This window comes from Synchiropus splendidus, chromosome 10 (genome assembly GCF_027744825.2).
Source record: "Synchiropus splendidus isolate RoL2022-P1 chromosome 10, RoL_Sspl_1.0, whole genome shotgun sequence".
Classification (NCBI taxonomy): Eukaryota; Metazoa; Chordata; class Actinopteri; order Syngnathiformes; family Callionymidae; genus Synchiropus; species Synchiropus splendidus.
In genome coordinates this window covers 4,041,968-4,066,460 of record NC_071343.1, presented here as the reverse complement: position 1 = coordinate 4,066,460, position 24,493 = coordinate 4,041,968, and the positions used below count along the sequence as shown (strand labels likewise).

The 24,493-nt window shown below is 44.9% G+C and overlaps 2 protein-coding genes across 2 annotated transcripts; both read left to right on the top strand.

Moving 5' to 3' along the window:
• Window positions 1–254: 254 nt before the first annotated feature.
• On the top strand, window positions 255–5,537 carry spryd7b (SPRY domain containing 7b). The gene is made up of 5 exons (XM_053878134.1): window positions 255–395; window positions 1,285–1,401; window positions 1,663–1,829; window positions 3,255–3,357; window positions 4,810–5,537. The coding sequence occupies exons 1-5, from the start codon at window positions 290–292 to the stop codon at window positions 4,905–4,907; spliced, it is 591 nt and encodes a 196-aa protein (XP_053734109.1). The 5' UTR covers window positions 255–289; the 3' UTR covers window positions 4,908–5,537.
• A 1,186-nt stretch (window positions 5,538–6,723) lies between these two features.
• On the top strand, window positions 6,724–24,282 carry kpna3 (karyopherin alpha 3 (importin alpha 4)). Its single transcript, XM_053878131.1, has 17 exons — window positions 6,724–6,858; window positions 10,449–10,493; window positions 14,112–14,201; window positions 15,474–15,503; window positions 15,581–15,633; window positions 15,740–15,835; window positions 17,701–17,786; window positions 19,433–19,519; window positions 19,593–19,762; window positions 20,205–20,249; window positions 20,321–20,452; window positions 20,519–20,647; window positions 20,713–20,817; window positions 21,094–21,165; window positions 22,116–22,278; window positions 22,351–22,445; window positions 22,506–24,282. Exons 1-17 carry the CDS (start codon window positions 6,790–6,792, stop codon window positions 22,602–22,604), a joined length of 1,566 nt encoding a protein of 521 aa, XP_053734106.1. The 5' UTR covers window positions 6,724–6,789; the 3' UTR covers window positions 22,605–24,282.
• Window positions 24,283–24,493: the final 211 nt, after the last annotated feature.

Below are 24,493 nucleotides of genomic sequence, written 5' to 3'. Positions count from 1 at the left end.
TTCAAATATGGCTAAAAGGCCAGACCTGACTTTTCCGTAATTGTCGTTATGTAACATCGATATCCAATAATCAGTTAGTCACGTGTATAAAATGTTGACCTTGGTTTTCTTCCCTTGTTTCCATGCCATCAGGAGCAACTGCCGATCTTTGCTGCTGTGATTGGATACACTGTGGTTGCAAGAGCTTATGCAGTTCCGCGCTTCGCCGCACGGGGTCGCTGTTGGCGCCGACGTCAGCTTTCCGTCACCGGCTCTCGTTGGTTACCGGAAGTGTCCGAGTCTAGCGAGAATGGCGGCGATGTTTACGTGTTGTCTGAACTGCTGCGGAGATGGCGGATCAGGCCATGTTCAGCTCAAAGAAATGCCAACTGTGCAATTAGACACTCACAACATGGGTAAACATGTTCTCTTTGATACAGACGTATCATTAATTAGTTTCGGTGTGTGGCCGTGTCGTGACTGCCGCTGGTGCTGTCAGTTGCTAAATGCTATCAGTTTGTTAGCGCTGACTTGGAATGCAAATTTTTTGCCGAGATTTCTGCAGTCGACCGTTTTAATGTAACATGATAAGCATATCAAATAGTCACGTGTGTCATGCGTTGATGACACATGTCGTGGTCGTCATAGTTTCACATTTGATGTGGGTTAAATCTGATATGAAACATGATTTATTTCTTTAGGAAATGTGAGGAACCAGAGGGTATGTTATTGTTCTTAAGGCGTTTCCCATCAAGGGTTGCCGGAGCAAATCCTCGGGCTTAAACACTACTATTGAATCGTCACGCCCGTAGTCTGTTACACTTCGTCATCGTCTCTAGTCTCACCTGTTGTCATCTTACCTTTAGTCCCCACGTCCATTTACCGTTAATTCAGTTTATTATTAAGCAACAAGACTGTAAATCAGTGTCCATATATGAAACACCCACCCAGCAAAGACGTTGGATGGCTCTGGTCTCGTCCAAGAGTCAATCTGAACTCGTATGATTTATTTGTGATGCATCGGAAAACTGTGGAAATATTCCTTTTGTCTTCAAATTTTGTCGTGTGCATATATATCAGTGTGTGTCACCCCTCATTGTAGCGGTTGAGTAAACAGTGTAGTGCTTGTCCTTTTGTCTTTCGGTGTAGTCTGTTGGAAAAACAAATGGTGCAGAAGTTTCTAATATTGCTTTTTAACAAACGTTTCATATAGTGATCGACAGCCACATTAACAGTATGTTTTCTGCTGTTATCTCTCGTGCTTTAAATGAAACTACGGAGCTGATGTTTGATTCTGTTTTGCAGGTACAGACGTAGTCATAGTGAAGAGTGGTAGAAGGATATGTGGCACCGGCGCTTGTCTGGCCAACGCTCCTCTGCAGCAGAACAAAAGCTACTTTGAGTTCAAGGTCCAGTCCACTGGTACGCTTTCAAACTGCACAATGCTCTTGTCTGCCTTATTTTGCTTTTTGTTTAAATATCATCAGTACACTCACCATCTGCACATTAACCATCACCACCAGGTCCTACTTTTAAAGGTCATGGTGTTACAGTGAATGCCATCATGGATGTGATTTCCTTTGTCTGTTGTTGCAGAAGACTGGGTTTTCAGTGTGGTCATTTGCTTCAGCTGGGTACATTGTTTTCCTTACAGCTGACTAACTCTGCGGCTGTTTGTTGTAGGTGTGTGGGGAGTGGGTGTGGCTACGCAGAAGGTGAATCTTAACCAAGTGCCTTTGGGCAGAGACACCAACAGCCTTGTCCTGAGGCATGATGGGTCTGTGACTTACAATAATGAAGAGAAGAATCGACTACCTGCGAACAATCTTCCTCAGGAGGGGGATGTAGTGGTGAGTCCGTTCTGTATGACTTTGGTGTGTATATATAAATATATTCAATCAGAAGTAGGATTCAACCACATTATTGTTGGATCAGGCCACATCTTTATTTCAAACATCATTCCTGCGTGTGGTTGAATCTTAATGCAACTGATGACCAGTATTGATGTCCGTCCTTAATCCCCGTCTCTCTCAAGAGAGATTTGAAGACATCAGACAGCTACAAGGAAATGATTTTTGTTTTGAGGAAAACTTCTGCATGCCACTGAACCTGAGCAAATATCCGAACATTCAGCCCACCGAGGAACCCACACTGCCCCCTGCTCAGGATTTGTGACTGTAATGGAGTCACCTGTTTTTTCCCAAAGGTCCTGGACCTGACTCATTTAAGTCGTGTCCCTCAGTGCCTTGAGTCTATCTGTTCTATCTTAACCACCTGGCCTGTGAATTACCAACGTGACTAACAACAGAAGTTCAGTTCCTCTTGTTTAGCCATGATTTATATTTGTTTTCCTGCTCCCAACGCTTGTTCAAAAGACGGCCTCCGGGCATGTTTGCAGAACAACTGTATTTTTGTGGAACTGGAGTTATGACAAATATGTCTAAGGAACATCTTACAAGAATGTTTTTCTCATTTCAGGATTTGTACAAATTGTTGCATCTACACAGTGCTGGGTTTCCGCCAGAATTTTTTGAATTTGTGGCGTAAATACTATAAATACTTGTAAATGGCAAAGGAAACAATGTCCTGACTGCTGTCTTAAACTTTCATGTCCCTTGCCAGTGAACAAACATCGCTGTTATTATTTTAATGCACATGACTGCAACAAAATCCTTGCATGCAATACGACCAAATTCTCCAGTTAAAGATCACTTCTCTGCTTTAGAAGTGTTCTCTGCGTGGAGCCAGCCTTTCTTTCTAATCATGAGTGACATATTTTTGATTTCTGTCCTGTAGTGGTTCCACCAGCTCTGCCTGAACACACTGGTATGCAACCATGCCAGAAACCACAAGAAATATCTGATTATCTGAGAACATGCTTTCAACAAGCAAACGCCGCAGTTTTTTGGGTGAAGTTTCCAGACCCAATTCAAGGCGTAGACTGTAAATGATTAACTTAAGTTGGCTTGGTGACTCTCACTGGCCTCTTCAGGTTCAGCCGTCCCATGTGATTTATGTATGAGAATGAATCAACCTGAATGAATCAACAGCGCGAGTCTTGAAGAACCCTGCAGCATCTTGTTTCTCCCTGTGAGATTGTAAGATGACCCCGTGTTTGTTTGGGGTGAGCTTGTTATCTTGTCGGTCAAATCTGTGTGTGTGTGCTTAGGTGTCCTCCCCAGAGCACAGGTCACACACATTCATGCACAAACAATGGAGCGGAGCTTTGTTGCAGTAAATAATGCCATGATTGACTTGTTGTTTGTCGTCCTCAGGGTGTCACTTACGACCACGTGGAGCTGAATTTATATCTGAACGGGAAGAACATGCACTGTCCTGCCTCAGGGATCCGAGGCACAGTATATCCTGTTGTTTATGGTAAGTTCAAATCAGACCGAAGACGAACCTGACTTGTCTTACTGCAGTACAAAATAGTGAAGTATTTCATCTCGACTGGAGCCGATTATTAAAGCAGTGACCTAAACACTCCACAAGAGAGCAGTAGTAAAGCACACCATGAACCCACTGAGGCTTCTAACCACATTTAGACACCTTCACCTGCCTCTTCTATGAGGCCCACTTGTTTCAGTGAGATCTCAACCAGCGTGTTGGAAACTATCGGATATCTCCATGGAAACTGAGCGACTTGAGCAGTAATATAGACTCAGGTCATATTACTGTTAAACAGTTTGGCCAGCGACTGGTTTTATTTAGGGTGCAGCAGGCTACCGTGTTTCTATCAGTCACTATAATTAATGCAGCATTCATACCTGCTACAGTATGTTTTTAAAAGGCCCACCTTGATAAAAATGACGGTACCTCAAGAAAATGTAAGAACCAGGGGGTGGGTTTTGATTTAAAAAATTAATCTAGAAGGAGCCACATTTTTCAATTGGAATGCATTTGGTATATTATTGAATCAAATGATGGAGCCATACTTACATTTAAACAAGAAAATTATTATTATTATATTATATTATTATTTTGCATCAGTTTGACAATAGCACAATAAATCACGATGGTGGCTATATTCCAGTTTTTATATCACCTTATTTCAACTCAAGCGCTTTTAATGTCTTGAATATATTTGTAGAAGAATTTCAATTTTATAAGAATTTCAAATACATTCAGAGTAGTGGAAACCCTGGACATTGAGTAGCGAAAACAAAAGCATCTGTTTGCTTTTGTTCAGGGAGGATTCCTCCATGTTTGTTGTTGTTGTTCTCATCCTAGCTGCCACGTGTCTTGGGCATCAGTGGGATCAGTGGAGCAGGAATTCCTGCACTAACAAAGGTTCCCTGTTGTCTGGAGACTAAACTGTTAAATTAAATTAAATATTTTAACACATTTTTGTAGAAATAAATTAATCATAATTAACTTGTTAACGTCCCACGACTAGTAAGAACACAAGCACACAGATCAGCTATCTATTCCTTTTGAGCTCTTCGAGGTCACAACTGCAGTAGATGTCCAGATTTCAGTGCAGGGATAAAGAATAGCAATGCGTCTTTGAGTTATGAAACATGGTGATTGGTCATATTCACTGAGGGATTCATCACCGTCTCTGAGGACTCTCTTCTGTCCGCCAAGACAACAGCATGACTCTGTTGCTGCTCAAGGCTATTAATATACTGTCTGTGAGAAGTGTCATGGACCAGTCAGTCTGTCGCAGCTGATCAATGTGGGTGTTTTTTGGGCTGTTCTGTACTGGCGCTGAGGCCTGCTCAGCCTTTCCTGAGGTTGTTATGCAGTGTGATGGTGAGTGGAGGACAGGAAGAGACTGGTGTGTCTGGACACCACAGGTGCTTCATCGTTCTCTTGCCTTCCCAGTGGACGACAGCGCCATTATCGACTGCCAGTTCAGCGACTTCTACCACACACCTCCGCCGGGATACGAGAAGATCCTCTTCGAGCAGCAGATCTTCTGAAATCTCCTCTGCTACCACACTAGAGTTGTTGTTCACTGACAAAAAGTGTTTTTGATTTCCTCTTGTCGTCTCTTTCCAATCGACGTCTATACTGACAACGTTCTTTCCTGACTTTGCATATCACTTTACGTGGCAGGATTATATGATTCAGGATCAGAAGCCATCTTGACGGACCTGTTCATGCACATGATCGCTCTTAAAAATGTTCTATTTATACCTATTTATTTACTTCAAATGTAGGAGCATACAAGATGGCCGACATCTCCACTCATTCTTCAATTCAACAATGTTGCCTTTGTGAGTAAAATACACCTCAGTAAACATTCATCAGGATGTTTTGTTGAGACCCTTCTGATCATAGATTCAGTCCCAGTTCCGGGGCCAGTATGCTGATTTCATAGTTAGCTCTATTCATTGAAGACTTTCCAACATTTATATCTTGAACCGCGTGTCGTTACTAATATCACATCATCGATTGTCCTCGCTCAATCTCTCGTGTCGTTTTGAAATCTGCTGCCGAAGTGAAACTCTGAATGTTTCAGACGCTTGTCTTTGTTTGCACTACTTATGTATTGAAACCCAAATACTGTTGATTAAACTCTCTGCGTTTGAATGCACCACCACCTTCGGTTTTGTCATTCAAAACCTGGTTGTATGACTCCAGCATCCTCTGCCTCCTGGAACGGTTCGCCCTGAATTGCCCTACATTTATCCTGCTCTTGTGTAGCGTACAACACGAAAAGGGGCAAAACAAATTCCTGCTGGGCGAGATTCCTTGGATAGTTTAGCGGGTCTGGGCTAAAGGTTTATACAAAGTTTATGGAGGGCTAAGAGTTTATGTGGCTTGTATTTATTCAGCGCCTCGTGTTTGTGAACACTGCTCATAAATGACCTGCTGATTTACTGATTTGGAGGTCAGACTTTAAGCTACAGGCTTTGGGAGGGGCTTCATCTTGGTGCAGTCCTACCCTACTCAAATTACGGCTTATTTTGGGCTGTTTAAGTAGATATTCAGGGTTTGTCTGGAGTGCAGATGACTCAAGCTTCTGGTAGCTGGGACTTCTGGGAATCAGAGAAATCAAAACTCGTAAACACCCCTGTAAAATATGTGTGTCATGAGGAGTTTAGAAAATAGACTGGGAAAATCTGCAAAAACAAGAAAGAAAATCACCTTGAAATAAGTGAAGAAAACTGCTAATAGAGCAAGATATTTAAGATGCATCGTCTTAGTCCTTCTGTCTTGCTGACATGTCACTTGTAAAGTGCATTTCTGTACTGTACATTTTCAATTCTTTTTATCCCTGTAATGTCTGTGTTATCCTCCCAGTTTTACATTCAATTACCAGCAGTCGTTTGCATCATTGGAAGCCACATAATTCATTGTATAATTTAACACTATTATTTAATGCATTCATGTTTCTCTCTTTCACTTTATCACGTTATTTCTTTGCCAGTTATGAACGTAATTATTCCATTTTCTTACGTTTAAATGTCTTTTAAAGGTGCCAGCATGACCAGTTTTAAGTCATTCTCTCGTTTGTTTCATGGCTGAGAGCAAAATTGGAACCCTGGAATTCAAATTTGCTGCGAAGGTAGAGTGGAAAAAGGATGGTGCAGATGCAATATGGCTTGGTTTCTACCGATGGCGGGGCAATCCACGTCCTGTCCTGGGCAAGCGTGGGGCTTGTATGATGCGTAGCAGAAGTGAAGGCTGGTGGGAGCAGGACTGCGTGGGGACGCCGTGTAAAAGCAGGACAGCCCATGCAGGAGAGGAGCTCTGCCTGGACTCCGCCCCCTCCAGCGCCAGCAGCAGCAGCAGCAGCAGCAGCAGCGGAGCCGCTCGTCTCTTCAGCCGGAGTCACAGCGCAATCCCGTTACAGCCATGGCAGACAACGCCGGCTTGGAAAACCACCGCATTAAGAGCTTTAAAAACAAGGGTCGCGATGTCGAGGTGAGTCCACACACGAGGACGTGAATGTGGTGTTTGGGAGTCGGTGTGTTCGGGGCCTCGCGCCCGGCCCCGGTGGCGGCGGCGGCGGCTAGCGGGCTAAGCTACAGGACAGAGTTCGCCATTCCCTCCCGAACTACCTTGGAATTCACCTCCTAACTGAGCCCCCACCACCATGAGCATCACTTCCACACTCACGCCCGGGATATATCCTCAGGCGGCGCGGTTTGACCGGCGCTTCCTCCCTGTTATTGGCATTTCAGGGCTTCTCGTGTTAGCTGTCATACGACGCCGGTCGTCGGTGGGGCTGGGCCCCGGCTATAATCCTGTGTTTGCGCTGTGCTTATCGAGACAGTGACCGCAGCCTTTATGGCTGGGTTGAAGCTGAACGCAGTCGGGCAGGTCCGTTCGAACACTGGCTGGCTGGCAGTGGGCTAGCTGATGGATGTAGCCAGGTGAGAGCTAGCTCAGGTGGTGGTGAGGGAACCACATGTCCCTGCGTCCTGGATGCTGCTCCTCAAGAGGAGTATACGATGATCTATACGTGACTAGTAAAGGTACCGAGCCAGCCAAGGTTAAGGATGTTTCTGAGATGACTTTCAGATTTAGTAGTCGTTTCTGAGTCATCTTGCTTTTGCCCTCACTTTCCTGGCTTCTGAGCTGCCTCCAGTGACTTCCTTTTTTTTTTTAAATATATTGAAGCAATAAACAGTGCGTTCCTCTAATAAACACCATCCCAAGTTAATGGAGAGCCATCCAACCCAGTGGACGTTTGTTTTGATTGTGTATATTGGTCGTTTCCAGTCACCTCTTGGACCAAGGTCTCCAGTGCAATTGCCATCATTGTGATATAGTTGCCTTACTGTTCATAATTGAATCCCTACGCTTTTGAATTCGTCATGACTTAAAAGTTGCCATTGTTTTCCATTACAGTATACACCATGAGGTAGTGCTCATCCTTCCCTTAACATCCTTAATATTTTGTTTTATTTTCTGGATGCAAAAGTGTAATGTCAAACAGGAATGTGGATGTAGGAGATTTCAGATCTATTATTGACACGACAAACAGGTCTTGCAATGACCAGTTGTCGTGATCGGACATAGTGTTTGCTGGTGATGGTGTTATTACGGCTATTATGACGCCCTTCTTTAGTGGTTGGACTGGATCAGAACCAAAGTTTAGTAGTTTGCTCACCAACAGTGGCTGAATAAACTTTAAGAGATGAAATGTTTTTGAGGATTTGGACTCCAGTCTTGACTGAATTACATTATAAGGTGATGTTGTTGCTGGGACTGATCAAGGAACAGAACTATGGCAGATAAAGCGACATGACAGAGTAAGCATTTAGGTTTGGGAAGTCATGTGAACATAGGACAAGAACATGACTTGGCGAGTCATTAGAACATTTGCCATGAAGAGGTTGCCGCCGGCTTGAAGCTGGCCTGGGCTTGGCGATTGTTTTGACTCTGGACTGCGGGTGAGCAGCACGTGGCTACTATGACGGACCCAGTTTGCCAAGCGAATTCTCGAAGCTATTTCAGGCATCCTCCACATCCACAGCGATCTGAACGGCTTCTGTTTGACTGTGCTTCTCCAGCAGCATGAGTCAGACCATGACTTGGAAAAGTAACCTGTTCCGTTTTGACTCGGTTGGATCATGCTGCGCACTGGAATGCAAAGAAGTGCACTGCCTCATCACTCAAAACATTTCTCCCATCCGGCCTCCGTCATGTCACCTCGACCTTTTGAGGTCACCCTCTCCCTACGTTCTGGGAAATGTCTGACCAACAGACATGTAAGACGGAGCAGTGACAGCAGGCAGGTGAACGTCTGACTCATTGTGGTTATCATAATTTCATGGTATTATAATATTACAGCAGCATTTCGTGTTGCCAACTGAGTAGCGTGCAAACAATGGAACGCATGTTGCCGCATTATCTCGACAGGAAGTGTCAGCCACTGGCAGGACTTCCTGTTTGTGATGACGATGGTGTCATTTATAATGGGCAGAGGTTGTTTGTTGTCACTGACTCGCAGCCGCCTGGAAGACTGGAGACCTTCCAGGGGCTGGTGACTTTTGAAAGTCATTGATTGGAGTCACTTGTGTTACTTCCCTGGATGAAGATGACTGTCACATGTTGCGCTCTGTTCTCGATCCAGTGGTTCATTTGTGGTGTTCGACGAAGTCTGAAGAAGCGAGGTGCGTAATTGCTGTGTGATTGTTTGAAGTGGAGTGTGAGACGAGGAGTGTCATCACATACTTCACACACGCCTGCGCAAATATGACGGCCTGCAGGCGAGCTGACCCCGAGACGCAACTTCTTCCATCAAGATTCATTCTAAATACAAGTCTGTTTTGGGGGTCTTTTCTTTTTTCTGTCTGATGTGGGGAAAAAAGAAAACAGAATGCAGCCAACCAAGAAGCATCGTAGCAGGGGGGAAAAGTTTTGACATTTACTGAGTTGGACATAAGTCGAAGTCGTGTCATCCGTCTCTTCATGTGTCCGGACGGAAGGCACAACTTGAGTTCCGCAAGCAACACACCTCACTCATGAGGTTTCTTTCAGTGTTTTTACATGAAAAACACGCAGAATACCGTCACGTTCATGTCCACCTCCGTGATGCGTTGTGTGTTTCAATGTTTCCACTTGGTTTTAATACGTTCACATGAGATTTCATCTTCAGATCATTTTTCTGAAGCCGTGGCGCTGCGCCAGTTTATATGTAACAGAAGCTCTCATTTCTTGTCCCTCAAAAACGATTAAATAAAAGATTGATAAAGAAAAAACACCCCCATGCACAACATCAACCTCTTAAAGATCTTTGAAATAGGCCACAAAAATAGTAATAAAAACTCAAACTTCAATCTTGCTCCAATGCAATGCGATGATTAAAAAGCAAATAACTAACACTAATAAAAAACAGAACTGAAATTAAGCATTTTCTGAAACTGAAACAAAATTTCTAAACTAAATAAAAAAGGAAAACTAATCTAAACTATCATAACCTTGGTATCAATGAGTGCTTGCATGAAAGTACTCGTACACAACTTGTTTTGGAAAAAACTGTTATCAGTGCATCCCTACCTTTTTTTTTCTTCTTTAGTTTGGGGAGACCCCTTCTGCAGCCTCCTGAATTCTGACCCCCACCATATTACCTAAGTGGCTATTTAGGAAAGCAACTTGACCCTCTGTTAACTGTCACAAGGTCTGAGGCCATCTCCAAACTGGAGGCCCGTTGGATACCCAACATAACATTATAAACCCAGCAGCAACCTACAGAACCTGTGCGTTCTGGTCCGGCTTGAGTACATTTTTAATGTTTGACACATAAATGTTTGTGTTGGGATCTCATCACCAACGCTGGCTCAGCCCTGTTTGTGTCAAGGGACAATTGGTTTGCTCTCAGAGTTGAGATGACGACTTCCTATTCAAAATCACGAGGATACTGATACTGATCTGAAACGTCATCGCGTCTGACACCTGCAGGAAGCCTTCATTAAGATGAACACAAGTTGCATAATGAATGTCTGTCGCCATGAGTTCACAAAAAGAAAGTGGTATCACCTAATCCTTCATTGTTTTTCTTGCAGACTATGAGGAGACATCGGAATGAAGTCACAATCGAGTTAAGAAAGGTAAGATCAAATCTGTTCCCCGACACACTTTCGGTGACCTTTGTTGAAGACCCTCTGCTTTACTGAAAAGTTGTGCATCCTCTGTCTGAGACCTTGTTGGCCGAGTCACTTCCACTTCCTAGAGCTTGTGGAAAGACTAATGTTGGGTCACTTGTTGAAAGTAATCTGAACCAAATGCAACCCGATTTTGGAGTCAGTGTGTTGTGCCTGGAGTTGTAGGCAGCAGTGCACTGGGCTTGTATCAACCCCGATATTTTGAAAGCTTGTGGTGGCAGTTGATGTTGTCAGAGCTTCCCTAATTTTGCCCCGGAGAAGTGCGACTTGTAAGAAAAGGTTGCAGATGTCAGCTGCCGAGGAGGATAACACCGTCCATAAAGACACCAGAGTGAAATCAAGTTGACAGTACTGTGTTGAGGTTCCGTTATGTAATGAAGTTTGTCCCGCAAGTCACAAAATGACTTGTTCTATTCAGCAATAACACGTCCCCGTCTGTTCATGTTATCTCCTTCTTCTTTGGGATTCACTTGCTGGCGCCAGTTAGCTGGTGCTCAGTTGCTCTGCCGTTGGAAGCGCCTTGTTTCTTAGAAGGTTTGACGGAGGCGGTTGAAACATTACCCTGAGGTTTTTGTCCTTATTGACGTGGTGGCGTTACACTGTTGCTCAAGTTTCTTCCTCTTGCTTCATGACCTGGTAGAGAACTGCTGGTCATGATCAGGGGGACACTTGGTGACGTGGTGCCGTACCCACACTCTGGTCGGCAGCGGGGTTGAAACAGGTTCCAGTCTTCAGCTTGTGTCCCCTCACTACTGCTTGTTGATACACGGCAGGGCTGAGCAGTTGTTTGTGCCAAATTCTGACCCTAGCTTTGGAATGTCTCAGCAGAAATTGAGACCCAGAGCTGGCAACACCGCTTTTCCCTTCCCACCCCGCACGCTTTGCGGCCCCAGGTCTTCACGAACGCTGTGTGTGGTTTTTGATGCTGTGGCTTCAACACGTTTTACATCAGCTCTTTGGCTGAAATGAGTGGTGATTTCTTCATTCTGGTGTCTGTAACTCAAACTACCGCCTGATAATGCTGTCGCTCGACCTCTGTCATCATCGGGGCAGTTTCACCCTGAGAACATTTTTAGAGCAGGAAACAGGAGTATGAATCATGGGGTGTTCCAGATCCACATGGATTTATTTAGTGAGAATATCTTTATTATTGCCCGACTAAATGACCTCCCACTTTTATGGCTTCTTCTCTTCTGTGTCTCTAGCACGCCATGTTTGCAAGCCCCCCCTTAGTTTCGGAGAAAACTGTTCCCCACCACCATCATTTCTTTCCTCTCTCTAATGAAACTCACTCATGAAGCACCTGCATCATCGAGGAATTATAAGTCTGGATTTATGTACAAGGCGAACGGAGGGCAGCAGAAGATGAGGTGAATTAGGCAGGGAAATGAATCCTCCGCACGACAAACACGCTCGATGGTTTTCTCCTGGTAAACAAGCGAGGCGTCTTGAGGGCGCCGTCTGTGCTGTTAAGCCTTAAACCCAGCCTGCTGTGGAGGGACGTGGGGTCTCAAGACTAGCACATTCCATCTCAGTCGAATGAGGGCAGGAAGAAAATGCTGCACTGGCTGATTAGTCATCGGTGACGCACAGCAGCATGATGCTCTGGAATGTAGGGCACGGGAATCTCCTCCTCGCTCACATCCTGCTGAATGATGATGAGCTTGCTGCTCGTCCTCATACATGCTCCGTGTCTGTGTCTGTGTGTGTGTGTGTTCAAGGGCGGAATGGTCCCGGTGACCAATTCCTGATCAAACTTGACAATGAGTTGCGCCAAAGTTTTTAATATTTGTCTGTCTTTATCCAGGTGGAAGAAGCTTTTTTTTTTTTTTTTTTATTGAAGAGAGCAAGTTCCTTAAGCAAAGAGCAGGATATAAGCAGAGAATCAGGATTGTCTTTGCTTCTCCTGTGCAAGTTCTTTATTCATTTAGTTCATTTTGGATCAATAGTGTGTCGCTATGTTTCGCAGCTGTGACTCAGCAACCGAACGGTTTCTCTCTGCAGCCTCCACTGCTCCCCAAAAAGCTCGACTGCGTACATGTCTTCCTACCGTTTAGTTATGTAATTGGCCTCTCTTTAAACACATGAGGAGTTATGCATTCCAGTCGCTCTACCATGAATCAGGAAACATGAAGGCAGCACTGAGAAGCTGCAGCAGATGAGTTTCCCTGACAGCGCTCGACTTACTGTGAGAATGTTTAGAAACTTAACTTTCAATTTTACCTGATGCAGCAAACAGTTTTTTTTTTCATCTCTGACACTGAATGAATCCCATCATGCACTGCAAGTGTTCATCAAGTTTTGAATTGGAATTGTTCATAAAAGTAAGTCGCGATGCACAGAATCTTCAACATTATTCGCAAGGATTGTGCATAAAAAAACTGCTTTGGTGGTGAAGAGTCACTGAAGTGAATAGTGCCGTGTGACACAATCAGCCTGGACGGTTCACTTTAAATCGACAACACAATGTCAGAGTGCATTTCTCAAACGCGCCGATGAGTTTAAATGAGCTGTGTGAAAGCTCTGACGAAATTCTGGCAACCCACTCCGCCTTTCTTGGAGGCACTGTTGTTGTAATCTGGCCACCCAATCCTTCATTTCAGCGGTGACAGGACCAACTCTGCGGCTCGCTGCCCTGGCGGCTGGTGACCCAACAGGAGCGCTTCGACTCAAGTAGAAATGAGCTTTGCTTTCCCACTCCGACCCTTGTCTCACACCTTTTTTCTTTGGTCATTTCTTTGTTGTCCATGGTCTCAAGTGTTAAGCGCCGGTTCTGACCGTCACTGTCGTCACAGTTCTCAGTTCTTTTAATGTGAGAAATGAATTGCAGTTTGCAATGACTGTTCAAACAAACTATCTGGAGCCTCCTGTTGACACTGTCAGCCCATTATGTAATGGGAAACTGTGTTTTAATGTATTATTCTAATTTGAAAAGCAAAGTCTGAATCATAAAAAATGTCATCTAAACAGCTTTCTTTGACAAACATGTATGTAGAAATATTCTCCACTAACACTTAACTTAACACTGGATAATCTGTATTGGGCCAAGCACTTAAAATTAGATTCCGTTTTGGCCACAGACTTTCATTTCGGTGCATCCTTATTTGTGAGTTATGGTAAATTTGATTCGTGTTCATATAGATGAAAAACCTAGTAACTGACTGTCTAAGTCAACAAATATGCCGCAGAATAACTGGACGTTGATGTAATGTATCTAAGACTATAAAGTCTTTTTTCTTAAAGATTTTTTTTCTCTTCATCAGTGGGAAGATCAGGAGTTCCTCTTATTTAAACTTTTTCAAAGTTTGGCTTTTCTAACACTTTTTTTTTGGGGGGGGATGGTTTCTGAACCTGAGAGAATATTAACATCCACTGCCGTGGAGATCATATCCGTCTTCTTAATTCTGGAATGTTCTCTCGGTCTGTGCAGAGGAGTGACCCCCTCGCTACTCTTCAGGTTGTTAGTGAAGATAAAGTTCAGTCGCCTAGACTATAAATAGAAGCATATAGGCCTGGCCATGAAGAATTCATGAATGCATTAACTTTTCCTCTTTTTCCTCTCAGAACAAACGAGACGAACATCTACTGAAGAAGAGAAACGTCCCGCAGGAGGAGAGTCTGGAGGACTCTGATGTCGACTTAGACTTCAAAGGAGTAAGTGTGTGTTAGCGAGTGTGTGTGGCTGTCTGTTTCATGATGTGCTCCAGCTCCAGACTGTTTGTAAAGACGGAGAGTGAAAGCCATTCTGGCCTGGTGCCCACCATTAGAAACCAGTTAAGGTGGTTTAGTTGCTGTCTATTAGAATGTCAAATAGTCTGAATCCTCTGCCTGAAATGGTTCAAGGAAAGCGTTTTCAGTCCAGGGATGATGGATAGATCTTCCCATGTTGTCTGGCTACCATGAATGAATGGACGGTTTAATGACGGCGGCTGGTGACTAATGTTTATATATTGAGTGGGGTTGGATCCGCCCGGGACTGACCTGTGACCACACAGATCTCAAAGAAGTGTGCTGAGTTGTACGTAACGTTCTTATCTACATCTGTGGCCCGGCAGGGAGTTACAAAGCATTGACAAAGGAACAGATAAAAGTAGCCATCTGACACATGCTTCGAGCTAACCGGGTGTCGTGGGGGACGGCTTGTACTGAAAGTGGGACGCCCTACTTTTAGCGGCAGGACGCCCTATATTCTTCCTCTGTTTTCCACAGTAACTTTGCTGAATGTAAAAGACAAACAAAATAAAAATGCCGACTAAGTCCTCCCTACTGTGGCCAAGATCTGGTCCTCCTATAGTCTTTTTTTTTTCTTTTTCTCCCCAGCTGTGAGAAACAATGTAACCAAGGCAAAATCCGAGCTCATAGCCTGACCTGACAGCAGCGTCTCTCTTTAGAAAGCTCTGTAATGAGGGCTGTAAAAGCTGCCTTTGGATCAGGCCTTCGCGTCCTTCCCGTCTCTGGATGTACCAGACTGGAACCACCTTGGCACGATGAGTGCTGCAAGCGGGGGATGAGGTGTGGAACAGACTGATCGAGGAGAGTTTCCTTTGTTGCGGTGACCCAGTGAATGGTGGGGTGGGTGTGTCGTGTGGCCAATTAAGAGTCGGGAGTCAGAGGAATAAAGGTCTCTTTTGTTGAGTCTGTCCATGAACTGGTGCATCTCTGAGACTCTTGGAGAAGGCGGGGCTCGGGTCTGTGCATCACTCATGTAGACATTTTGGAAATGTTGAATTGAACCCACTGGATTTTAGTGGCAACACTGAGCCAGTGTGGGCTACTATCATGTCAGCGTGGGGAGATGCATGGCTGCTCTGAGGAGCTAAAGCTTCTGCTGAAGGGAGACGCTCAGAATCACTCGGGATTTGAATTGTTATATCAAAGTTTGTAGCTAATTTGCAGTCACTCATTTTCATTTCTTTCTTTCTGCAGCACAATATTACACTTGATTGCATATTACAGGTAAATTATATTCCATAAAATTTCATCTGATCCATCTGCTTTTAAAGCTCTTCAAAAGCTCTTTTTTTCCTTCTCAGAATGCGACCAGTGATAATGCAGTTATTCAGCTAAGTGCCGTGCAGGCAGCCAGGTGAGTCACATGTCCGCACCACAACCTCAGGCCTGGAGTTCCAATGTATTCACGCTGTGAAACATATTCACATAAACTCGGACGCTCTTGTGTGTCCTGCCCTCAGAAAACTGCTCTCCAGCGACAGAAACCCGCCCATCGACGACTTGATAAAGTCTGGGATCCTGCCTATTTTAGTGAAATGCCTAGAAAGAGATGACAAGTAAGTGTGTGCGCCTTTTGCCTGCCGAGTGCGATTCGTTCTAAATGTTATGTCATCACGTCGTGGCTGCCGCACAAGGTGTGTGTGTGTGTGTTATGCCATATCCATGTCAGTGGTGTGTGTGTGAACATGCAGAGGGGGGTCCCGGGCCAAGCCAAATATAACAGCATTCCTCCTCCTCCTCAGAGCTGCAGATTCCCAGGACCTTGTGTTCACCGAGACAAAATAGTTTGGCTAGATGGATGATGCAGTCTGAGAAATCCATCATGGCAAAGCAAATGGACAACAACAGCAGCCGTTTGGGATTTTGTGTTATAGACTTGTTGACTATTTTGATTCATAAATGGTGATTTAGTTTGTATTCCATGGAGCACTGTTGTTGTTCAATTGATTTAACTTTGGCTCAGTATTTGTTTCCCATGTTTGTGACTGTGCTGCAGTTTTACTGAACCATTTAATCTATACATATTTAACGTTATATTTTAACCGACTGACTCCATGAATAACAACTTGTGTGTTTATTCATGGATCATCTCCTGGCTTTAGACTCGGTGTGAGTCTGTCACGAGTGTGTTCTTAATTTGTGGATGCAACTCCAGTTCTATGAGTGTGCGAGAGCTCTTTAGTGGGTCTAACTTTGGAGTGAGGAAGACCCATAGTGTGGCACATCTATGTCAGAACAGAGACTGAATGAAAGTCACAAATGTATTGTGTGCAATCGCTGATGGAAAAACAGACGTCGGAACATTTTAGGCCCAGTTATGCTCCCTTTATGTACAAAAATAAATTGCACCCCTCCAATTACCACCAAGTCACTGATCACAAGCTTCCATGTGATCTTTGCGTTGTTATTGCTTTTCACCAATATATCCACCAGGGGGAGCAGCCCACAGTCAAAAGTTGATGACGGCAACAAACTCCAAAACAAACTGTGGAAGAAGTATTGGTCACATACCTCTTGCACAGAATAGGATTGGGAGGCAGCGTTGTAGAAGGTGGTGAGGCCGTGGAATGTATCACGACTGGAGGACGGAGCATTTCAGACATTGTCTTCTTCGTGTCTCATTGGAGCTATGAAACTGGTAGTAAGAGCAACACTGGGCCCATGGTTTCTGGTGGTACTGCTCTGTTTGGCCCGTACCCGTTGCGCATTAATGTGTCATTACTCAGTGTTTCTCGCTGAGAAGCCCAGAGAAGTGGGGGAGGAGTGTGACCCGAGGGCGGTCACCTCTTAGGAGAAGTCAAAACGATGTAGTTCACATGTCTGTCCTGTAGCAAGTGCTGCGTCTCTGTGTTTTGTTGCAAACTGAGAGGGAGGAGGCACCGATGGTCAAGCTTGGGCACTGTAGAAGAGTGTTGTGTCGCCATGTCTCAGACTGTGTTCTCTCTATTTTGTTTCAGGGTTGAATTGTAGCTGTGTGAGATCGAGAGAGTAACTTCAGTGAGATGTTCTTAGCTTTGTCGTGACCAGCACTAAGTGCTGACAGTGTGAGCAGCTATGAGGCTGAATCAAAATACCACAAGATCATTGAATACATCTTTTTTTCTGTGCCAAAAAGACATGTTTCGGGAAACCCTGTTCTGAAATGTGGGTCTGTCTCGTCTTTTTCAATAGTGTAGTATTGCATTTCAGCTGCGGTCAGAGTGGTCAATGGAATACCAGATGAATCTTGCCAATGCTGTGCTTGAGCCCCGTGAAGCGTAACAAGCATCTGCACCTGGAATTAAACTTAAATTTTCATTCCTGTCCTCTCGGTGTATGTGACTTGAGTCAATTAAGCTGACATCTTGGCAATAGTTACTTTTGTCGTGAACCCCGCCCCCCCTCCGCCTGATCTTGATGTGTGTTTGGCTTTGTCTTGCAGCCCTTCTCTCCAGTTTGAAGCAGCCTGGGCTCTGACCAACATCGCCTCGGGAACGTCAGCACAGACTCAGGCGGTGGTTAAATCTAGTAAGTGTGACCCGAACTCAGCCGGCCCACTCCTGCAGATTTGTTTTCACCTCTCAATGAGCTGCATTGTCTTTCCCCTTCTCTGTTCTAATCTTTCCCCCTTTTCTAAGTTTGGAATTTCAAAGCACAACACTGGTCTGTTTCACCTATGTTACGGGGTAAAAAAGAAAATGTGACCCATATATAGCAGAAAAGCGCCGTTGTTCATGGTCACCTCATTTTCCACTCGCCACTTTCCATCGGAGCCTCAGATGCTGAAATGGTCCACGGCTCTGCCAAGTAGTGTTTGTGAGCTTCACAAGCAGGATCCAGTCCAGCAGGTCCAGATCTGAGGGCCGTTCACGGCTCAGCAGCTGACGCCGCGCATGGTGCCGAGATGATGGGATCGAGCTTGTTTTTCATGCCGCCCCTCAAGTGTCTGCAGAATCTACTGCCATATTCTCATTTTAAAAGTGTTAGAACTAGGTCAGATCAACTACCCGAGAAGACGGTGTCCTCTTTAACAGCTCAGTCAAGTAGTTTGAGATAAAAAATAAATAAGCTATACAATGCTTTATTTTTTGTCCCTATTTATTTTCAATCCTATCAAATTCTTTGTTCATTTGTCCATTAAGATTTTTCTTTTGTGTGAGCTCGACTTTCTGCTCTGTTGTATTGAGATGTAAGGTGTATTACTGTGGTGTAAGTGCTTGAGAGTTGTTTAAGAACTTCACCTCTAAAGAAGCAATTTTATTCCTGCTCACATACTGTTTTTGCAGAATAAAAATCAAAAATTTAATCGCTCTTGGACAGAAATATCAACCGAGACGACGACAACACTGAACTATAATTGTGCTTAAAATATGAATCATTAACTGTCATTGTCAGGCACAGTACTTTCAACAAAACAAACACTGGAAAGGCACATTCATGTTTCCACCAAACAGCTGTCAATACAGAAAAGCTTATTTGTTTTTAAAGTTTATGAGTTTGAGTCCCGTTGAGTGCCGTGGTTCCTGTTGAAGGAAGGTTTTTCCAAAATAAAAGCTCAGAAAAGTTAGTAAATAAATGTGAAATGCTCGACCGACAGTTTAGTATTAAAAATTACTGTAAAGCTACTCAGAAACTGTGTAGCTCATGTAACAAGATCTGTGCACAGTTTTCCTCATCCATGAACAACAAACCTCTTTGATTCCCCAAATATTCATTCTAAATGAGAGGAAATGGAATGTCTTCTTCTGTATTTCTAAAATATGTTCAACTTATGAAATACCTTTTTTATTTTCATCTGAACCTGAACAATCGGGAGTTGTGGCAATATGTGTGGTTAATCTAAAGCCAATCGAGGTGCTGGGATAAGAGCTTTAAACATTTATGGGCGTCTTTATAATAGATTCATGTGCGACTCTGAACATCTCTGAGTGTAAACATGTGAGTGTTTTTTACACGTCACTTTCAGCACCCACATCTGTGTGTTATGACCTACTTTCACCATGTGTTTATCAGGATTATCCGAGATCACAAAGAAAATGTCACTGAACCTGCAACCAAAACTGTAAAGGCTATTTAAAGACGTCTTCGTTTATCAGGGATCTCTGTCTTTTGATTTGTGCCTCACTGAACGTCCCATGTTTGTGTGTTTCTCATTGATACTCCGGCTGTTGCAGATGCGGTGCCGCTGTTCCTCGAACTTCTACGCTCCACCCATCAGAACGTCTGTGAACAGGCTGTATGGGCTCTAGGAAACATTATAGGTGAGTGTTGCGTCATCACCTTTGCTGGATCTGTTCCAGCCAATAACGGTTGAAACTCTTCTCTGTGTTGCAGGTGACGGTCCACAGTGCAGGGATTATGTCATCTCCCTGGGTGTGGTCAAGCCTTTGCTGTCGTTTATCAACCCGTCAATCCCCATCACCTTTTTGCGTAATGTCACCTGGGTGATAGTTAATCTGTGCCGCAATAAGGACCCACCTCCTCCAATGGAGACGGTGCAAGAGGTGTGTGTCTGACACTCTCTCCACACTTCTCACTGAATTCCTAACCATCCCAGATGCTTTTTAAAAATGTTTGCAGTTGTTTCCATGGACTTATTTTCTCGCAGACAGTGATGGGTAGATGAGGTATCGTGCAACAGTGTCCTCATTTTCAGGGGCCACTAGATGGCGCTCTTGGTTTAGAAATGATCAATAAATGACAGCATTCGACAGCAGACAGTCCCATCTGGTGGCCACTGAAAATGAAGGCACTGTCTCATGAAACCTCATCGACCCTTCACTGCACACATATATTGCAAACTGTCAGTTGGAATTGTATCTGCAGTGTCACTTGCTCATCTAGATATCATAAAGTCAGTGTTCTGCAGGGTCAGTAGTCGCAGTAGCTCAAAGCCAAGTTGCTGTGTTCCAGCTCACTGACATCTGGTCTTGTCTTGTCCCTCAGATTCTGCCTGCCCTCTGCATCCTTATATATCACACTGACATAAACGTGAGTAGCAAGGGTCGGGTCGGGTCTGGTCGGCGCAGCAGCCTGTTGTAATGTGAGCGTGTGCTGGTTAGATTCTGGTGGACACGGTGTGGGCTCTGTCCTACCTGACGGACGGTGGCAACGAGCAGATCCAGATGGTCATCGATTCCGGCGTCGTCCCTTTTCTCGTGCCTCTCCTCAGCCACCAAGAGGTCAAAGTTCAGGTCAGTTGATCGACGCTCACCGAGTCAAGCGAGCGGAACAGTCACTGGTCCTGTCGACCCGCGCAGACGGCAGCTCTCCGGGCGGTGGGAAACATCGTGACGGGCACAGACGAGCAGACGCAGGTCGTCCTCAACTGCGACGTCCTTTCGCATTTCCCCAACTTGCTCACACATCCCAAGGAAAAGATTAATAAGGTAAAGGCTTTGTTTTCACTCCCATCTGCGTGTACAAGTGACGGGATTGTTCTGTGGCTGTGCAGGAAGCCGTCTGGTTCCTGTCCAACATCACAGCTGGAAACCAGCAGCAGGTCCAGGCGGTGATCGATGCCGGACTGATCCCCATGATAATCCAGCAGCTGGCCAAGGTTTGGACGTGAAGAACACTTTGAACCAGTGCAGTCATTCACGCTTGTTGACGCTCGCATCTCTAGATGGATGCACTGTTCCTCACTAAGCCATTTAGTCGCCTCTGTATTTCACTGTGAAGCCCAGAGGAGACCTCCAGTTTATGAGCTCGCTGCCTCCAGAACCTCCATGTGCTTCACATTGAAACACTGAGGGAACCGGCGTCTGTGATTCTTCTCGGGCCGCGCTTCAGTGGCTTTGGTGCAAGCTCTCGGTGACAGCTGGTGTCTCTGCAGGGGGACTTTGGCACTCAGAAGGAGGCGGCGTGGGCCATCAGCAATCTCACCATCAGTGGAAGGAAAGACCAGGTGAGACCTGGCTCCACTGAGTGAAGCCTGAGCCGCTCATTCATGAAGCACAGCCTTAATGGCTCCTTTTGACTGGCTCAAGAGCTGTTGGAATCATTGATGTGGCGACAACATGATGTGTATTCTCTCACATTTTTTACAAATCTTACTGAGCTTAATCCAATTATTTTTTTCCTTTGTGGGATGAGACATTATTTTAACTTTATTAGTGACGGTGGCAACAAGATTTGACTTTTCAAAGGGTTTGTGGAAGTTCCAAGAGAAGTGGGCTCTTCACAGACCAGGTTCACCTGCACACGAGTCAGTCTTCTCAGTACGAGTCCTGAGCCCTTTAGAGCTGGAGTCTGAAAGCAGGACGCACGAGCTTCGTCATGATCAACAACAGGCGAAGAGTTTGACAGCGAGTCTGAACGTCATTTAGGGCAGAAGACGAGTGGGCAGTGTTGCCTCACATGATCCCAGCCTTGTTTACATGTAGCGAGGCTGTTTTTACCCTTTCACTCACACAAAAATGGTTTTCCACAAAGGGAATCGTTTTCAGTGTGTCGACACAGCTCTGGTGCCTGTTGGTGTTCCCTCATGGCGCCATCTGCTGGAACAGATCTGATTATATATTATATGGAGCTGACGGGTCGTTTACTTGACTTGGTGTGTGTGACATGGTTTTGGATTTTTCATTAGTTTTCCTTGTTATTTAGTTTAGAATTCATTCAAATTCATTTAGTTTTTAGTGTTCATGTTGGATCGTTTCGGTTTAGTTTTTATTAGTTGAAGTTTGGTGTGGTAATTGGTTTTTTTTTTCCCTTCGATGTGGGAACAAGATGGAAGAAGTCACAAAAAAAGTCAGTCATAAAAACTCTACAAAATTGCTCGCCACAATTCCAAACCAAGCCGGCCTGGTTTTAACTGCAGTCGGTGACTGTTGCCAATGTCGGCGCGTGTGCGTGCAGGTGGAGTTCCTGGTGGACCAGAACGTCATCCCTCCGTTCTGCAACCTGCTGTCGGTGAAAGACTCGCAGGTGGTGCAGGTGGTTCTGGACGGACTGAAGAATATTCTCATCATGGCGGGAGATGAAGCCAGTAACATCGCTGAGATCATCGAGGAGTGTGGAGGTGTGTGTGTGGTCCACGTCTGCGTGGCTGAAGACCGCTCGCCCGCGCTAACCTTCCGGCTGCTTCTTCCAGGTTTGGAGAAGATTGAGAATCTACAACAGCACGAGAACGAGGACATCTACAAACTAGCCTTTGAGATTATTGATCAGTACTTTTCAGGAGACGACGTGAGTAGCCTGCGCCGACGTCCTGCGCGCTCCCGACTCTGACCTCTGACCTCTTCTCAGATCGACGAAGACCCCACGCTGATCCCCGAAACCACTCAAGGAGGAACCTTCAGCTTCGACCCAGCGTCCAACATGCAAACCAAGGAGTTCAACTTCTGAAGAGAGGCAGAGTGTTCGGAGGAAACCAGCTGCACAGGTGCTCCGGAAACACCACAGACCTTCATCCACCTCTCCAACCCGGCAACCTGGTACGGAAGGATTTGCTCCGCTTCAACATGGAACCGCCTCCGCACCGCGGCGGAGTTTCTTCAATCCAGCAAATCTCACATCGGACTCCTCAGATTCAGTTGCCAAATCTTCACACGGATAACCAGAACACCAGAAACGCACCCACACACACTCACACATACACACACACACACACACACACTTTGATCTTAGCGATTGTGTGCATACTTCAGTTCAAAGCCATCATATCACCAAATGGGGAAGAAATACTGCTGTTTGTTTTTCGTGGTTTCTTTTGTGCTTTCCCCTCCCTTAGATTGTTCCGGTGTTTATCGCACGCACAAGAACACACCTAGTCACATAGAGTTGCACCCCGACGCCCCTTCTCTCACCGATCTAAAGGTTTGGTCCCAGAGCAAAGCCATGCTGAACCACAGAGCCGTGTCCGGGCTGAGCGGGCGGCACACGAGGACTCAGAGCGAACTTGACTGACGGGATTTGTGACTGAATGACGTCACCTTTTTTTTTTTTTTTGGATTATTGAATGTTTCTTTTAAAAACACAAATGTGAAGATGACTTTTTTTTTTTTTTCAAACATGCAACCTAATGATCCAGCAGAGCGAGAAAACATTTTTTAAGACGACAACCTACCGTCGTCACGGCGGCCGTTCACCCCGCCTCACCCCTTCAGTTCAGGACGTCCACCAGTGAATATTAATGCAAAATTTTAAGTGTTCCTTTTTTAGAGACCATATTTTACAGTTGTTGTTTTTTTTTCTTCTTCAGTCTTATGCACACGTGTCTGCGAGGCAAATTCAGAATCTGCCTCCAGACCCGGACCTTCACTCAAAGACTTGGAGAGAGTGAAGGTCTGAACCGTTCCACTGCTTTAAATGAAGCGGTCATCGTTCGATTGTGACGTGTAAAACCTCCTCGCTGTCTCTTTACTTAAAAGCCTGTACAAAGCTGCTGCAGCTGACATGCTGTCGACGATGATGGGGGCGGACGGACGGACGTTCTTTTGTTTTCTCAGTTGAAAGCAATATTTCTTTTTGACTTGCATATGTGTTATGACGACATCCTGAAGAATTGGAACTGGCGTTTTGGTTTTTTTTTTTTTAATCGTAGTCCGTGGTGGTGATGGGCTCGGTCACACGTGACCCCAACCCTTGTCAGGAGGACTGGACGATCCTCTAGTTGGCTGCTAACTACTGAGAGGGGGGTCAGAAAAAAAAGGGGGTGTACCCTGTTTTCTTTTTTAAAAATGTTGGGTGGGCTTGTGTTGGGATTGTTTATCACTGAACAAAGCAAATGTAGAGAGGGTGTACAGTCATGGACGAGCAGACTAGACCGAGCCACTTTAAAGATTTACAATTTTGTTGCCTTGTAGCCGACGTGGATACAAGCTTGTGTTTGTTGCAAGATTTTTACTTGCTGATTAAAAAAAAGAAAGTTGTTTTAAAGGAAATAATAGAGTAAAAAGCAACAGACAGCGTTTTGGCCTCTGATTGTTTATATCTTTTTATAAATTTTAGATTGACCTTTTCTCTTTAAGGTGGCTCATTGATGCTTTCAACTCCTGTGCATATTAAAACGAGTTGGAAATCATTGTGCCTTTTGGTTTTTCATTTCAACCGAAACTAGGTTTTTTTGTTGGAAAGACTGTGGAGCTACTGGAGAGCACTGGACTGTGGCGAAGAGACGCCTCCCTGTTTGTTCCGTCGCCACGAGATTGGCCCAGTCAACTCTGCTGTACAGAGAAAGCGCTGCCCTCCAGACTCGCCCACTGAACATTGTAACAGCATTTCTTACTCCTTTC